This window comes from Juglans microcarpa x Juglans regia, chromosome 2D (assembly GCF_004785595.1).
Source record: "Juglans microcarpa x Juglans regia isolate MS1-56 chromosome 2D, Jm3101_v1.0, whole genome shotgun sequence".
NCBI lineage: Eukaryota > Viridiplantae > Streptophyta > Magnoliopsida > Fagales > Juglandaceae > Juglans > Juglans microcarpa x Juglans regia.
The window spans coordinates 41,269,584-41,287,252 of record NC_054596.1 but is presented as its reverse complement, the minus strand read 5'-3'; the positions used below and the strand labels follow the sequence as shown (position 1 = coordinate 41,287,252).

Below are 17,669 nucleotides of genomic sequence, written 5' to 3'. Positions count from 1 at the left end.
TTTAGACCTAAAAATTTATAATTGTGCCGCAAAAGCTGTAAAAACTATTCGAATAACTGTTCGGCACCAGTTGTGTCGAAAATTAGCAATCACTTTAAAAAAAGACGCAAATGTTTTCTTTTTGCATTGATTTTCAAAAGGACATAAATATTTTGGACACAAAAAACCGTTTTGCATCTTAGTACTCATTATCTCTATATCATTCACCATACTTAGTTTTTATTTATTTATTTATTTATTTTATTATTACTAAACTAAAGAAATTATTTTATTCAACATCCATACATCACATATTTAGTAAGATAAAAAATAAAAAATAAAAAAAAAACCATATATAATATATGATATATCGATAATGAGTAAATTTTTCATTACTAAGTTGCATTGTGGCGTTTATTTTCTTTTTCTATCTATTTATAAATAAAAATGGCCCCCACTGATCACTGAAATGTCGATCACGTTAGGTAGCTCGTCATGATGCTCGGGCGACTTCAACTTGAAGTGGGATAATATATTATCAAGTCCCAGAGCTTTGAAAGAATTCTAGAGAATCTCAGGGATTATTTAGATTAGAGATCATTTTAACTCATTTCATTTAATTATTATAATTTTTTAAATTTTTATATAAAATACAATAAGTAATTAAAATTTTTTAAATTTTAAAATAAAAATAATATTAAAAAATAATATTTTAATAATATTTTATTTAACTTTCGACTTTCATTTCATCTCAACTCATTATCCAAACTTCTCTTAAATCTTCGTGTAAATTCTACAATGACACGTGACATTACCTTAAAAAGAATGGATTTTCTGCATGCATGGTATTGACTCTTTAATGTATATTATATATAGAAAAATAATATTTACAGTCATAGAGTGCACAAATACTTTTGAAAAAATATGAGTAAAGATGAGACCTACATAAAAAAATTAATTTTTTAATAACGAATTCCACTCTTTTTCTAAATGAGTGCACGATGCTTGTACAATCTATAATTGTATCTAATATTACTCTTATATATACATATACATATATATATATATAGCTAGGCCCTATATGTTTATTGAGAAAGTCTACTATGCCGCCTCACTATGACCGCTCAATTTGACTACTGGACGACACGCCAGCAGTAAGAGTGGGGCGGCATAGTAGCCCCACTCATGTTTATTATTTAATGGTACTACTTTAATTTCCTACATTTTAGTCATCACGAGGAGATTAAATTCAATGCATTATCGTATAAATACATTCAAATTAAACTGCAGCAAGCCATCAATATATTAAAAAATATATATAACTTTATTAATACACACTTCTTTAATCATCAAGTAAAATAAAAAAATTAAAAAAAAAATAAATACAAAAAAAATAGTAAATTAGTAGTAATAAAGTAGTAAGTCTATCATTATTCATATAATAATATTGATGAAGCTTAAGATGCATGCATGAGTTCATCCACAAACAGTAGATCATAGCATTAATGGGCAACGATCCAATGAACACATTAGATAAATTAATCTTATGAAAATAAAAAATAATAAATTAATAATAAATAAAGAAAACAAAGACCGCTTTATCTCTTTTTTGAGCGAGACCACTTTATTCAATGTGCCTACAAAAGATAAAAAAAAAAAAATTATTACCTAGCTAACAGAAAAGTAGTCAATTTAGAAAGTTTTAGATAAGTAGTAAAATATTAGAAAGTCTTCGGTATGCTAAGGGATTTAAAAAGAATTACAATAAGCAAATTAAATATTTATTATTTAAATACTATATAGAAAGTTATTTTTCTAATTAATTAATTAATTAATCTGGTTTATATTTTCTCTTTTTCCCATGAAATAAGAATTTATAAACGACGCCCATTTTAATGAAATATGTTTTTTTAAACACTAATAAATCATACAACAATTGATCTAACGAACATTTTCTCGGTTTTTTTTTTTCTTAAATAAAATCAACAAAAATTTAAATGTTAAAGAACATTTAAATATAACAAAAAGATAATGATACACTTCCAACCCATCTATCATTTATTTACTACTTCCTTACAATAAAATATAATTTATATATGTCAATCCCCTCCAGCTTGGAATTAGTTGCTGAAAAGAGAGAGTTATTGTGGGATGATTGTCTTCACCTCCCTTTGAAATTAGCAGTAAAAAAGGACCAATTATCTTTCAAAAAAAAAAAAGAAAGACCAATTATAAAATAAAGGGCTTGATCGATGTTCAGATTTGAAACTAATGATAGATGTGACATTGATTTGTTGCTGGCTAGCTGTTCAAAGAATGATGGCTATAAATTAATATAACATATATATAAATATATATATATTTATATAAGATACGGGTGATCCACTTTTTATTATATTGAATGGAAAAAGTTTTTCAAAACAGCTAAATTAATAATTCAGTCCTTCTTCGTTGTCATAAAAACGCTCACGCTTACGTTAAAGCCAACGAAACATATATAATATATATATATATATATATATGGTTCAAGAAAATCTTCAGAATGTCTAAGAATTTTAGATCGTTTTTCAAAAAATTGAGATGTATTTTTTATTAGTTTTGTGAAAAAAAAACTAAATGCATTTAATATATATATATATATATTTGTACTGGCCGGGAGTGTAAAGGGGACTATAAATGGAGTTGAAAAATTATTAAAATAGCTTCTTTTTTTTTCAAAATTATTTGGGTTGTGGTGTTTTATTTTTGGTTGAAACTGATTTGATGATGAAAAGCTGAAATAGAATTTAATTTAATTATAAAAAATATTTAGATTGAAATTGAAATTCAAAAAGAAAAAGAAGAAATTATTAGAGGACAAAGTTATTTAAAATGTGTTATTAACATAAAAAGAGAAAAAAAATGCCAAAAATTACATTAATATATCCCAAAAACTAGCTAGTTAATTAATTTGTTTATATAATATTTTGATATTCTCTCGTCCCCATGAGCAACACCTTTGTTAATATAAAATATAAATTGACTTCCGCCACCAAAACACATGACAACATGGCTTATGATTTTGCCACTTAATAATACCACGTACGTACGTACGCAGCCATTTCTAAATCAAAGCTGTTGCCTTGGAAAATAGGATGACAGGTACCATGACGTTCGCAACCATTTCGCGTTACTCTTTAGTTTTACTATATTTTTATCATCATCTTCTGCTTTGACGAACTTAATTCGAACTTTCCGAGCAACGCTGCTCATAATTCCAACCGCCATACAGGACTGAATTTTTATCAAGAAAGCCGACGATGTGTATATATATATTTAAACAAGTTGGTTGTTGTATGCAATTGTAGCCACAAAATCTAAAGCTTGAAACCAAAAAAAGACCTTCACTTTCAGTACTTGGGATTCTGGGAAAGCAAACGTTCATGGAGGCCGGAAGAAGAGAGATGGGAACATTAATGAAAAGTCCGAAAGAGAAGCTCGGTACCGGGGATTCGACGGCGGCCGTGGGGTAAGTTCGCGGCGGAGATACGCGATCCGACGAGAAATGGGGCGCGCCTGTGGCTTGGAACATTTGACACAGCAGAAGAGGCAGCACGAGCATATGACCGAGCTGCGTTTCATTTCCGGGGTCATTTAGCCATCCTCAACTTCCCAAATGAGTACCAATATTATAATCAAAATCAGGGTTCTCCATTTTCAACACCCTCGGGTTCCTTTCCGGCTTCCTCCTCAGCTGCTCATGCAGGTACGAGTAGTAGTTTTGGCCAGCATGGAGCTTCAGCCAGTAGTACTAATGGAGTACAAGAAGGTGAAGAACTTATAGAATTGGAGTATTTCGACAGCAAGTTGTTGGAGCAGCTTCTTGAAACCGCTGAGGATAGGCCAGGCCAGGGAAGAACAACTCAAAATATGGGTACTGATTATCTATAAAAAAAAAAAAGAAAAAAAACACGAATAAATGATTGATTAAAAGCTGATTGGTTTGAGTTCCAGATGAAATGAAAATAAAGGGTTTTGATTTTTGTAATTGTCTTTTTTTTTCAAATTCTTTGTTTGTTTTGCTCGGATTATTATCATTTTTTCAAATGTATGTATGTCAAATAAAATATTGTCTGGAGCAAAGGGTTTTCAGCTTTCATATATACGGAGCTTCGTCTTCCTCTTTATTTTGCTATTTTTATTTTTTAATCTTTTCTAGCAACAGTACTGGGGTATCAATGAACCAGAGAATTAGATGCCATATCATGACCTGTTCTTCAACTAATTACTCTGAATAATGGACGGCCAAACTTGACGCTAGCCAAGAAGGGAATTAAGTCAACGAGAACGTTAATGCATGGACCCACGGAAGTATAAACCAACGGGTATCATAGAAAGATAAAACTATATGGAGTCTGGGCCATATATAACTAATATCTATAACATAGTACAGCTGAAGGGCTCAGAGGTCTGACATGGCAACTTTTCTTACCACAAATGGTAGTCGCACAATCCTCCAAACAAGTCAAGGCCGACACTACTTCAAATAAAATAAAATTAAAAAAAAAAAAAAAAAAAAAAAAAAAACAGATTCAAAGGAAATAAGACAACAGAGACTATGACAACACAGGTAGATCGATCCGATCCACTAGTTTATCGAAGGATTACGATGCCCCATTACCATAATTTCTTATTCCTAGTCTCGCTGTCGTTGTTTTTGGATTGAAGGAAATTTTGAAATCACGAAGTCTTTCACTTGTTCTTCTCCTTGTTTTCAAAATCAAGAAGTTCTTCCAACAACTTATCATCAAAATACTCGAACTCAAAAACCTCTTTACCAAGCTCATGACTCCTTGATGATGTCCTTTCCACATTTTGGAAGGTTGATGAGGAAGCAGAATTAGGAGAGTAAAGATTGGGGGAAGGAGGATATTCATGAGGGAAGTTTAGTATGGCCATGTTACCCCTCATTGAATAGGCAGCCTGATCGTAAGCCCTTGCAGCCTCCTCCGCCGTGTTAAACGTCCCGAGCCACAACCGGGCACCTTGTCTTGTTGAGTCACGAATTTCTGCCGCGAATTTGCCCCAAGGGCGCCTTCTCACTCCCCGGTATCGGACATCTTTTTTATCTCCATCTTGATCTTTGACACTACTACACTTGGGGGTTTCTTCCATGGTTTAGCTCATCCCACTTCACTCTAGCTAGCTAGCTTTTATACTGGGTGGAAAATGCACATAAGTGGTGTGCAAGTTGATATAATATGCAATCGAAGAAGAAAATTGAAACGTGCCAAGGAACCTTTGACGGAGATTGAAGTTTTGGGGCGACGTATATGGGTGTTCAAGGAGAGACGATGGCTTAAGGCTTGGGCCACTTTTTTTTCTGTGTGCATATATATTTGTTTATTCTTATAAGAACAGATTCAAAGGTAAGATCAGGTGCATCCCCTTTCCGAAGTTTCACGTAGGCCTCGTTTGATGAGATGAATTGACATAAAAATTTAAAATTGAATAAAATAGTAGTATAATATATTTTTTTAATATTATTTTTTTAGAATTTAAAAGAATTAAATTGTTTATTTTATTTTATATGAAAATTTTTAAAAAATAATAATAATAAAATAAAATGAGATAAAAATTTTTGTAAAAAATGAACGAAACCATATACGTAAACATCATTCATCGCTAAAAACAAAAAACAAAATTATTGAAAAATAATGGGATAGATGAGTGAGTGAGGTCATGCTATTGCGTCGGCGAGCATAATTCCTTCTCAGTTTTCACCTTTATTCTGCGAACTTGTTCAACCACTAGTTAGGTTGAAATGTTCACAATTTTACGTTGGATCCCAATTTGAAACAGAAGAAAATATAATTAGAATGTGTTAGATGTAAGATCGACCATATGATATGTTAATGCCAAATGTTGAGGCTGATGGTGAGGTCATAAGGATTAGGATTTTTTATAATTTTTTGACTCAAATACGTTCTACGATTTCGATAGAGATAGATTGGGGTTAGGATTTCTGACAATTTTTTGACCAAAAAAATCTCAATCCGAAGTTGATATGGCTAGGCATGTATATTGATCAACAACACTACGTTCTCAATGGCTAAATATCATTCGATGACAAAAAATTGGAAGAAAAATAAATGTAAAATACCGTAAGATAAAAGAAACCCACCACTTCGTACGTTAAAGAACATGTTGGTCCATTATTATTTATGTAGTGCCTGTCAGTTGGCCGGCAATAACTCCGAATGTGCATGTCAAGGTGCTCGATCTTCCTTAGATCTCTCGGATGCCCAAAAATAGTTTTGGATGTCCCAATTGGCTGTGAAGAACATGCCAAAGGAAGGACGAAAACAGCTCAATAAATGCAACCCACCTATAGCCGTACCAATTTAAGGTACAAAAGAATGGTGACAAATTGCTACTGAAAATTGAGAGTTTTGGTTACAGTAATGATGGTACGTACGTGAAAGATTGGACGTGATGGGTATTGGCAAGTGGCGGTGACCGTGGTCATACTAGCGGAAGTGGTTCCATGGTGGTGGTGGTGGCCGGGAGTATTAACTGTCATCAAAACTGAAAACAAAAGCTCAACAGTAATATGTTAACCAGCTGAGAAATAGACTGCCGAATAACATTTGAGAAGTAAATAATATCTGCAGCAGATCATTATAATGGTGGTCCTACCACTGACAGATATTGAGATGATATTAGTTATTTTATGAATAATAGTGAAAAAATAACGATAAATTATTGAATAATAATAAAAAATAATAATAAAATAATAAACAGTTGTCTACCCAAACTAACCCTAAGTTTGGTTTTTTCTTTTGGCGAGGGATTAAATCAACGTCCAAATCTGCAGGTTATCAAGTGGATGCGAATTCAAACTTTGGATAATATTCTATGATGCTTTTTCTCTGTCGGTTAACAATGGTGGTCCTGCCTTGCAATGGTACTGAAACTTTTATTTTATTTTATTTTATTTTTTTGATAGGACTGAAACTTTTATAAAACAAAGTCATGATAGCTTTTGTTTCATGTATTGGTCGAAATGATGGTGGGGGAGAAAAAAGAGGAGGAAACTCTATGGCTTTCTTCACAAACTAAGTCACTTGGGCAACCTTCACTTCACTAAATTAGTCTATAAATAGTTACGCAAAAGGCTCCTATTGGCCGAGAAAACCACCTATAATTTGAGCAATATAAAGACAATAAAGTGCACTTATTTTTCTGCCTGTACATATTACCTAATACCTATATATGGTTATTTAACTAAATGTGCAACTCAGTTTTGAATCATTTATCTTTATCTGTAAAGAGTTGGAAGAACAAGGAGCAAAAGACAATGTTTTAAAGTTCCATGAGGACTAAAAAAAAAAAAAGATTAACTGCAAACCTAAAGCAAGACAGATCTATTGCTGGCTTATGCACTAACATCTATTAATCAACCGACGTGTGTTTACTAGAGAGAGAGAGAGAGAGAAGAATCGAGACAAACATCATAGGTCAGTATCCAATGACGACAATCACATGCAATTTGTTATCTGAATAACAAAGAAGACACAAACAAGAGCTCTGAATAATATGATGTTGAAAAAGACGAGTATCTGCATAAAAGGTGTCCTGGAGATGGGATCCACCATTTAGCTTGGAATTACATTTGAAACTTAAAAACTGCCAAACATATATATTCAAAGCATTTATTCAAAGAAGGGCTAACCTATGAATAAGTCTGAGCTCGATTAGTATGTTCTTCAAATAAGCCAAACTACTACCTGTAGAGCAACTTTAAGAGAGCCAATTTACTTTTCTTTACAGTTATTAACAAAGAGAAGATAAAGAATTTAATTCTTCACAAAAAGAAAAAGATACGGGATCTCAAGAAAGCAACAAAGGTCAGTTTTCAAGAACAGATCCCATACAACTGGTCATTTACATAACAAAAGAAGCAATCAATGATTTCAAAAATTCCAAAATCGAAAGAATATAACATGCATACAAAGATCAGTTTTCCACATGCAATTTGCACAAATGTGGAAAGAAAAGGCTTAACAGAAAATAGGCCCTGTAATTTATTTTGGTCTGCTCAAGGAGGCATCATTATCTCTTTGGCTTCAGGAAAATTTCATTGAAGTTGTCATAGCTTCAGTGTCATTCTGACAGGGTTCCCCATGGCTAAGAGTACATTGAATAAAACTAATTTAAAGTCTTACTCACCTAGATTTTTTTTTTTTTTTTTTTTTTAAAAAAAGGTCATGTTATAGCATAATATGATTATTGTAAAACAGAGAAAGAAGCAAATTACCTAAACTATTAATATTACCCACAAATTAGCTATTGGTCTGCTGAAACCACTGCTCCATGATCCTAATTGCCAAAATAAAGAGTGCCAAATAAGTGCTGGAAATATGCAGAAATCACAACGAATGTGTAAAAAAACATCAACATACTTAAACCCAATAATCTTGGATAAAAGAACACCAGCAACGACTGCACACACACACTCACACCCAGGGTTTAGGTTTAGGTTTAGAATCCATAACCCCCTCGCCCAAAAAAAAAAAAAAGAATGAACACACTTGCATACCCATGGTCTCCATTCTCTAGCTCTCTCTCCCCCCACCCCCTCTCTTTGCACTTTGTGGGCTTGACATGTGATGCAGTTGACATTGTCCGATATACTTGTACCTACTGCAAAGAACTCGCTTGCATACCCATGAGCCTGAAAGCCAGTCAATGTTCCTTCCAAGCAAAGAAGAAAAGTAAGAACCAACTTAGCGGGACGAGACATCATAGATACAATGCGACAGGTTAGAACTGTGCAGAATAGTGATGACCCGAAAAGACAGTAGAGCAAATGCGTGTTCTTAGACTCAATTCAGATTACCTTCCTCTAACAAGCAAATGCTATGCAGAAACATACAACATGTACTTGTGGATAGGATAGCCTGTGAAACAGCTAAACATTCTTATGATGACAGAACTATGATTATGGTAATTGAATATATGAAACAAAAGTAAAATACTATTTACAGACGAGTCTTGACAGTCAACCCTATATACTGAAAAAGAAAAATAAACAATGATGCCAAACATGAAGTTGTGCCAACAACACAGCTACCACCCACACTTCCTGTGTGACACTGCATTGAATCCACCACCCAACTATATCCTCCCCATACCCACCACCAAAAAGAGTCCCTGATTTCAACTAGTACCAACTCCCGCTACCATGGTTTCTGGTCCATGCACATCTCATGTTCTCTGTCTGGAGTGTAAACAAATACATCTGAGTCTCAATTTCACTTTCAGATGACTAGATGAGACATTGTACACAAGTCAACCATCAAACACAACGGGTTCTTAAAAATCTTCAATATGAAGGCATACTAGTTCCTGATGACAATAACTCTTACAGACTTCATTACCTGAAAATGTAAGTGCAGAAAACCTGTTAAATGAATTAGCATCAAAATCCAAATCAAACATACAAATATAGCACTTTCTTGGTTGTCGTGGAAATAAGAGCACACAGAATGCCATATGTTGGATTGATTTGGATTAGAACTTAAATCTAAAACTAACCTACAATCCATTTTGCTGTTTTATGAGATGATCACACTTTAGTTCATGTTGTCAGTATCATTTGGCAGAAAAGATTAAAGAGAATATTAATGCAATGGTATCCTTGTTAGCATTTAAGTATCTACCATCATGCTCCCAAAATAGTAATTCTTCGCATGAATGTATCATTCAAAACGTTTGTTAGACCAAAACATATCCTATGGCATTAAAACGAAATATCCATAGCTGACCAATACGGACACTGTAAAAAAGGTTCCAGCCAATGTTGTAATCTGATTTTGTAACAAAGTTTGGTTAAGGAACACGAAGAGATCCACCAGTAAAATCACATTAGAGTCCCAAAATGTGGGAATCCACAATATTTACAACTGTTTCCTTCTTTTCTCCAAATAAAAGTGATTCTGCTGGAAGTTCAAGATTGCCCAAAGGAAATGCCGAAATCCAATTTCTGGCCAAAGCACATAAGGCGAATACAAGGAACAGTATGCAGTCTGCCAAAGAAGAAAATTGCTCAAGCGGGTCTCCCCAGAAGTACGGATTAAGATATCAGGATCAGGTGCAACTGCCATATACATATGCTTTTCAATATCTATTAAATTAATAAGGTTCTCCCCTTCATCCTTCTCACTCAATACAACTTCAGTTAAGCCATAACCAGATCCACTTGCATCCAATATACTGATCTCCTCCCACTTTTGTTCACATGATTTTTGGACAGCACGCACAATCTCATTGGTGGAAGTGTATGCAACACATACTGACAATACTGCCTTGGAGTTATTGGCAGTGGCCAGCATAGCCCTCTCTGCTGCCAACCTGACAGGTTCACTCAACAATTTTAGGTTCCCTATAAAGTGCACTCGAACTCCATAGCAATTTGCTATGCTTTCTTCTTTGATTAGTCCTTCAATTTTTAACTGCATCAAATCCATCAAAGATTGAACTTCTTCAGGTTGTCGTTTGAAGTTATCAATGCTGAAGGCATATATTGTCACATATTTCACACCCAACTCATAGCAGTACTTGAGCATGGACAAGAGAGCCAAAAATCCAACACTATGTCCATTCCCTTCCATAAAATTCTGTTTTTTAGCATATCTACGATTTCCATCCATGATAAAGGCAATATGATAAGGAAAGGGACCAACAGAAAGAACATAAAAGATACATCTGCGCAGGAAAGTAACCAAGTTCTCAAAGATACAGTTTATCCTACTCCTGCCACCTTTCTCCATCCTTAGAAACCTTGTATAAATGCTAAATCTCAGAACCAAAAGAACCTGCCAATACAAAATCAAACTTCAGTAACATGCTATTTGAATAATAAAGACCATCACAACAAAGCCCACAAAGTTAAATAAATTTGTATAATTAACACATCAAATATGATGTGGCCTATTAATTGCTAATTCCATACAGCTTACTAGCTGTTTAGACCTATGATAAGATATGTCCATTCCCTTCCATAAAATTCTGTTTTTTAGCATATCTACGATTTCCATCCATGATAAAGGCAATATGATAAGGAAAGGGACCAACAGAAAGAACATAAAAGATACATCTGCGCAGGAAAGTAACCAAGTTCTCAAAGATACAGTTTATCCTACTCCTGCCACCTTTCTCCATCCTTAGAAACCTTGTATAAATGCTAAATCTCAGAACCAAAAGAACCTGCCAATACAAAATCAAACTTCAGTTACATGCTATTTGAATAATAAAGACCATCATAACAAAGCCCACAAAGTTAAATAAATTTGTATAATTAACCCATCAAATATGATGTGGCCTATTAATTGCTAATTCCATACAGCTTACTAGCTGTTTAGACCTATGATAAGATATAACATTCTTTATAGTAGGTACCGCATGTTTCATTATTCGATAAGTTCCTCGAGCAAGATAAGATTGCTCACCAAGCTTGATTACTTGATAAAATAAAAAGGCAATTCGGGGGATTTTGGCCTGCCCTTGCTCATTCTCATGTCCATGCTCAAAATATCCAATGAGAGAATGGGATATTTTAGCCTACATGTTGCAGCGATTACCGTGTGCTTTACACATTTCTTGTTCCAATTTGCGTAAAAGACAAGCCATCAATTATTACCAAGTTGAATGAAAATGTGTAAAGCGACCAAGAACGGGAAACAATAACCATGACATCAAAGACAACAAAAGAACTGACTCAATCAACATGTGGTCAACCTGGAACTAACACTGCCCCAATGCATAGGGTACGATATGTTACTAAGGAAAAACTTTGATCCAATAGCAGAAGAGTAATAATCAAAGAAACAAATGTAAACTAAATGCAACAAACATCAAATATAAGCAAATAATAACCGCCTCGCATGAAGCTAACCAAAACAACATGCACATTACGTTAACCAATTTCAATGGACATTACCAGATTATACATTGCATAAACGCAACCAAAGATAGAATATCGGAAGCAGGCATCAAAACAGGACACGAGAACAAATTTAATTAAAATGAGTAGGCCATCATATAAAAAACAACCAAATATCGCAACAGCAACAGTAAGATAGCCTCCCTATGGCAATTTTTCTTTAGTAAGAAAAACCCAAAAATACCATTTTGTTAAGGACAACAAGTAAAGGCATAAAATAAAATGACAGGATCAATCATTTAAGAGAACCCATTCACAACTCATGCATATCACCAGTATTTCGGTCAAAAGTATCAAAATGCCGGAATGCAAAGTGACAATAAATTAGAGCAAAAGGGCGAACAAGCAATAACAAAAAGAAAAAAAAAAGGTCGTAGCAAAAACGCCGCCGAATGATTCCGGACTAAGCAAAATGTTAGCACGAGCATCAATGGAAATCAAACAAAGTCAACAATTTCGATTTGTACAGAGCCCAAAGATACAAATACAATAAGCCAACTAAGAGACAACTTGTACCCGTATTTGGCAATCAAATACAAAGAGAACTAATCAATCTAAAAAATACAATAATATAACAATCATGCAATACTTTGTCAAAATCAAAAGTCATGGATGTTTGGCTGCCAATAAAATCAGAGAGAGCGAGTTACCCGTGGGTATTGGATGGAAACCGTAGGAGCTGGAGAAGTGGGAAGTGCAGAGATACACGAGGAGTGAGAGTGAGCGACCGAGAGAGACCACATACGAATGGGATCATAAAATTACTCCCAGCCAATAACATCAAGAGAAATGATATTTTGAAGTAGTAATAAATGTGCAAGCGTAAACCGATTTATATATAAAAAAAAAAATTAATTTTTTAATAATAGATGTTATTTTTTTAAAAAGGAATAAGTAGTACTTATATAATTCATGACTATATTTAATATTACGCATTATTATTATTATTATTTTATCAAAACTCATGATAGGTACGGTTGACAATTTATGATACAACATGTAAATTTGATACAAATATGGTACAAAATAAGTACGCTTAAATTTGATATAAATGGATTTAGGTCGAAACAAGTTGACTCGATAAGACATGATTAATAAACGAGTCAATTACAAGTCAACCTAGAAAATCCACAATTAATTTGTATAACACGAATAAATTATATTTTTAGATTTTATAAACGTTTTGTCTTATATATTTTTTTTTAATTGTTGATAATAGATTACGTTATATTTCAAATTATTAAATTTTTTTGTTAATATATTATTTTATTGTATGAAAATATTAGTTTTCTTATATATTATTGGTTTGAATATTGATAATAAAATACTTTATTATGAATCTAGTTGTAATTATCCTTGTATTATATATGAAATTATATTAATTAGGTTAAAAATAATATAAAGTTAAAGCGGGTTAAACGGGTTAAATGAGTTGTATCAAGGTTAATTTAATAAAGATTAATTACTAAATGGGTTAAGATCTAGAGTTGTGTCGCTTGCTAATTAAAAAGTTGGTTCGAATTTTAGAGTTTGACCCATTTAATTAACAATAAGTCTAGGGACAATCAGCCTATGTCCTCGTTGCGGCATCACATATACCACATCAGCTGTTATTATTTAAAAAAAAAAAAAACGAAACAAATAAGACGAAAGGAGGGAATTTGGAACCCATCGCGCGATGCAGACTCTTTTGCAGAGTGAAACCAGAGAGTTCTCGCCGCGCATTCTGTCTCTCGCCATGCATTCCAGCTTTGGTCGCCGTCGTTCATTCAGTCTTTGGTCGTCGTTCATTTGTTGGGGTCGTCATCGTCACATAGTCCAAATTTTTGAGTCGCGGCGTCATGGGTGAGAGAGAGGTTTGCGGTCGCCGTGAGAGGTTCATAGTGATTCGGTTCTTTAATCCAGTCCTCCGAACATTATTGGTGACATTATTTACACATTTCTTTAGACATTGTTTAGATTTCGTTTTAAATTTTTTTTAATGAGTGGCTCTGGTATTGAACAGGTTGTTGGGTACTTTAAAACAAGCACTGCAGAGTTCGTGGGTGGATCTGGTTCAGGCCATCATCTCAGTGAAATTTATTCAAAGAGGTAATAACAAGTTATTATATTGTTACTTTTATAGCATTAATGTAAGAGATAACAGATATGCATGGATTCGATGCATCAATGCATATCTGACTCCTTCTGACTAGTTTGTTTTTACCCCACAAATTTGGGCGAAGTATACCATGAGGTGCCCTAAAGATGAAGACAGAAATGTCTTCTATGAAAATTTTATCTATTTTCGACAACTCTCCACAAAAAACATTAGGGGGTCCAGCAAGCCTAAGTGCATCTATTTTTTGGTACTGCGAATGTAAGTCAAGACATGTTGGCCAATAGTGTAACCAATATATGAAACTGGGAGCAAATGAGCATTTGCTAGAACTCCATTCCCATTACTCACAATAGACTGCATTTATCAGCTGATCGGGCTGTACCCGAAAGGTTTGATCCTTATAAATTAATTAAACGACCATTTGGATTGAATATGTCAGTAAAATTGTAGTTGAATACATATGAAAGGCTATATTTTGACCAAAAAAAGGGAAACATACCTTGAGATGCATCTTGTTGCTAAGAGAAACATAACTAGTGAATTATAGGAATGTCATTGGGGGTCAACTTTGTTTCTTCTTTTACAAGTTTGCTCTTATATATTGATCTAAAAATACTTGCTCTTATATATTAATCTAAAAATACTTGCTTGATTCAGAGGATCAAATTCATATTTCTTGATAACTTTGTCAACATACATAATGTAAAGATTTCTTACTTGGATTTTAAATTGGTTATATTCTTACTCGAATTTTAATGTCATAGATTTGAATATGGTTTGAGTTATACAATATTTATATTGAGAATGCATTTGTCTCCCTCTCAACATGGGAAACGGGAAAGAACAACCATCTAGCTCAAATCCCCTAGCTGTAGTATGTTATATCATTTAATATATCAATAACATTGAAATTTGTTGAGTTGATATTTATTTTCAAAATACATCAATAACTTTATCCAATAACATGTTAGGACATACTATCAACTTATCCAAACATCCCAAATTATATGTCTGGTTACTATGGACTAGTGCCTGCGTGGTCATCGACTTTTTAGCCATATCCAGTTGGCAACCAATATCCAATCAACATATACGTGGTAATATTTATTTTTAATAATTTTTAATGAGTTGGCTTCTTTTTAGGAGTTTAATTGCAGATGTTTTTTGTGCTTTTTTTAGAATGTTGGTTACCCACTTCAACATGACATGAAACCTCTGACTCATCTCATCAATACAAGCTCCACTACAAGTAGATCAGTTGGTTCAGATGATAATAAACCCGATGGTGGGGAAACTGATGCGCCATATACATCCTCTAGAGTTGAAGAAAGTAATGAGGAAAGACCAAATCCACGGGAAACCGAGGATGACAATGCTGGGTCATCTCAGAATGTGTAGATGGATGGTGATGATATGATTAAGGAGCCAAAGTCAGGGATGAAGTTTAATTCCCTTGAAGATTTAATGAGTTATTATAAGAAATATGGTAAGAAATGCGGGTTTGGGATGATGACAAAAAGGACTGAGAGGAGAGATATGAAACTGTTAGATATGTCACCCTTGCTAGTGCCCGATGCGGGAATGCCCAGAATAGGACTTTGAATGTCACCAACCCATGTCCAAAAGGAAAGACAGAATGTAAGGCAAATATTAATACGTTAAAATATGAGGAAAAGTTTCGGTTGACTGCAGTTCATAACATCCATAACCACGGTCTCAGTTCAAAGAAATCTCGTTTCTTTCGATGTAATAGAGAAGTGAGTGATGCAGTAAAAATGGTCTTAAATACAAATGATTTGGCTATCATCTGAATGAATAAGAGTTTCGGATCTCTTGTTATTGGCGCAAGTGGATTCGAGAACCTCCCGTTTTTGGAAAATGATTGTCGTAATTACATCAACAAGACAAGATATCTACGAATTGGCGCAGGTGTTGCTGGAGTGCTTTGAGAGTATTTTTTTACAGATGCAGTACAAAAATTATGGATTCTTTGCATTGATGGATTTAGTTGATAATGATAAGTTAAAGAATGTCTTCTAGGCATACCCTCGTAGTAGAACAACCTACCAATATTTCGGTGATATGGTCGCATTCAATACCACATACCTGACGAATAAATATGGTATGCCCTTTACATCATTTGTTGGTGTAAACCACCATGGGCAGTTAATTCTGTTGGAAGTATGCTTGATTTTCAGTGAGTATACAAAGACTTTTGTGTGGTTATTCCAGACCTAGTTGCAGTGCATGGATGGTATAGCTTGAAAGCTATTATTACTAATCAGGACAGAGCGATGAAAAATGCAATTGCTATTGTTTTTTCCCAATGCCGACATAGATTTTGCATGTGGCATATATTGAAAAAAGTTCTTGAGAAGCGTGGCTCATATGGTTCCTACAAAAGTGGGATGAAATGTGTGTATGGCACCCAAAGTGTTGAAGTGTTTGAAAAATGTTGGGATCAGTTAATTACCACTTACAACTTGTATGAGAATGAGTGGTTGCAAAGTTTATATGCTGAGTGTGAGCATTGGGTACTGACATTCTTGAAAGAGTATTTTTGGGCTGGAATGAGTACAACACAGCGGAGCGAGAGTATGAATGTTTTTTTTGACAGTTATGTTCATGTTAAGACAAATTTGAAAAAGTTTGTCGACCAATTTGATAATGCGTTGAAAACAAAATTGAGAATGAAAATGTCGCGGACTTTCACACATTTAATGTTACAATTTCCTGCATATCAAGATCTCCGATTGAGAAAAGGTTTCAAGATTTGTACATAAATGATAAATTCAAGGAAGTTCAGCAGCAAGTTACCGGCATCATCGATATGAATCCAGAGTTACTTAAGAGTGATGGTACAGTAAAGACTTATCTGGTAGAGGATGAAGTTCGTTTGGAATAATTCACTAAGCTGGTTATACATTATGTGAACTTTAGTGAGGAAGATGCATCTGCAATGTGTTCTTTTATGGTTTATTTGAGATGAGTAGGATATTGTGTCGGCACATTTTAGCCGTACTCAAATGTAACAAGACTAAATATAAGAATGTTAGATGTACAACATATTAATCATTATATATAAACAAATGTTTTATGTACAAATGATGTAGTCACCTTTGCGTTGTAGTTTGGACACCCTAAGAAGGGTCGTCCTGGATTTCTTGTAGTATTTGAGACTTTCAGTATGGCTTCGACCTCACAGATCCATAATGGTTGATCCAAAGCACATTTAGCAAAAGATGAAGAAAACGTTATTGTTGATGATGATGACATTCTAAAATGAACCAAAATAACAGTCCGGTCAAATTGTAAAGAGAGAGAATATACAAAACAATTTTCATGAAACAAAAGTTGTTTTGTATATTCATGTCAGAAAGGAACAGGGCTGACAAAGGAAGTCCTATGTAATTCTAAACATGTGTGAGGGTTTATGGTACACTTCCAATTGTAGCAATTTAACCAATCTCTCTTCATGAGTTAAAAGACTTAAGTTAAAAAAATCCCAATAAAACATATTGTTGTTAGCCATGATCTACATATTTTCACAGCTGCCAGGAAAAAGAAAAACAGGCTAGAAAAAGGTATGAACTACAGATATCA

The 17,669-nt window shown here is 33.9% G+C and overlaps 2 protein-coding genes and 1 pseudogene across 9 annotated transcripts; 1 reads left to right on the top strand and 2 right to left on the bottom strand.

Moving 5' to 3' along the window:
- Positions 1-3,352: 3,352 nt before the first annotated feature.
- LOC121249871 lies at positions 3,353-4,153 on the top strand (annotated as a pseudogene).
- Positions 4,154-4,351: 198 nt separating this feature from the next.
- Positions 4,352-5,360, bottom strand: LOC121249870 (ethylene-responsive transcription factor ERF098-like). The gene has a single exon (XM_041148705.1). The coding sequence runs from the start codon at positions 5,131-5,133 to the stop codon at positions 4,711-4,713; it is 423 nt and encodes a 140-aa protein (XP_041004639.1). The 5' UTR covers positions 5,134-5,360; the 3' UTR covers positions 4,352-4,710.
- A 1,060-nt stretch (positions 5,361-6,420) lies between these two features.
- Positions 6,421-12,754, bottom strand: LOC121249868 (dehydrodolichyl diphosphate synthase CPT3-like). Of its 8 annotated transcripts, none has more exons than XM_041148696.1 (6): positions 12,616-12,754; positions 11,010-11,229; positions 8,561-10,618; positions 8,279-8,340; positions 7,694-7,759; positions 6,894-7,596 (listed from the first exon to the last, which is right to left on the bottom strand). In XM_041148696.1, exons 1-3 carry the CDS (start codon positions 12,706-12,708, stop codon positions 9,921-9,923), a joined length of 1,011 nt encoding a protein of 336 aa, XP_041004630.1. In that variant the 5' UTR covers positions 12,709-12,754; the 3' UTR covers positions 6,894-7,596; positions 7,694-7,759; positions 8,279-8,340; positions 8,561-9,920. The 8 variants fall into 8 exon arrangements, 7 of the variants coding, with proteins under 7 accessions (XP_041004630.1, XP_041004629.1, XP_041004632.1 ...); XM_041148695.1 differs by having other exon boundaries at positions 7,694-7,748; XR_005937659.1 differs by lacking the exons at positions 6,894-7,596; positions 8,561-10,618; positions 11,010-11,229; positions 12,616-12,754 and adding exons at positions 6,421-6,546; positions 8,424-8,462 and having other exon boundaries at positions 7,694-7,748.
- Between the last annotated feature and the right edge of the window lie 4,915 nt (positions 12,755-17,669).

Bases quoted from the DNA above. Each gene is read 5' to 3' on its own strand.
- LOC121249868 (XM_041148696.1), bottom strand. From the start codon at position 12,708: ATGTGGTCTCTCTCGGTCGCTCACTCTCACTCCTCGTGTATCTCTGCA. The intron at 11,230-12,615 runs GTAACTCGCTCT...TTGTATTGGCAG, and splicing joins TTTCCATCCAATACCCACGG to GTTCTTTTGGTTCTGAGATT. The intron at 10,619-11,009 runs ATATCTTATCAT...AAGGGAATGGAC, and splicing joins TTTTATGGAAGGGAATGGAC to ATAGTGTTGGATTTTTGGCT.
- LOC121249870 (XM_041148705.1), bottom strand. From the start codon at position 5,133: ATGGAAGAAACCCCCAAGTGTAGTAGTGTCAAAGATCAAGATGGAGAT.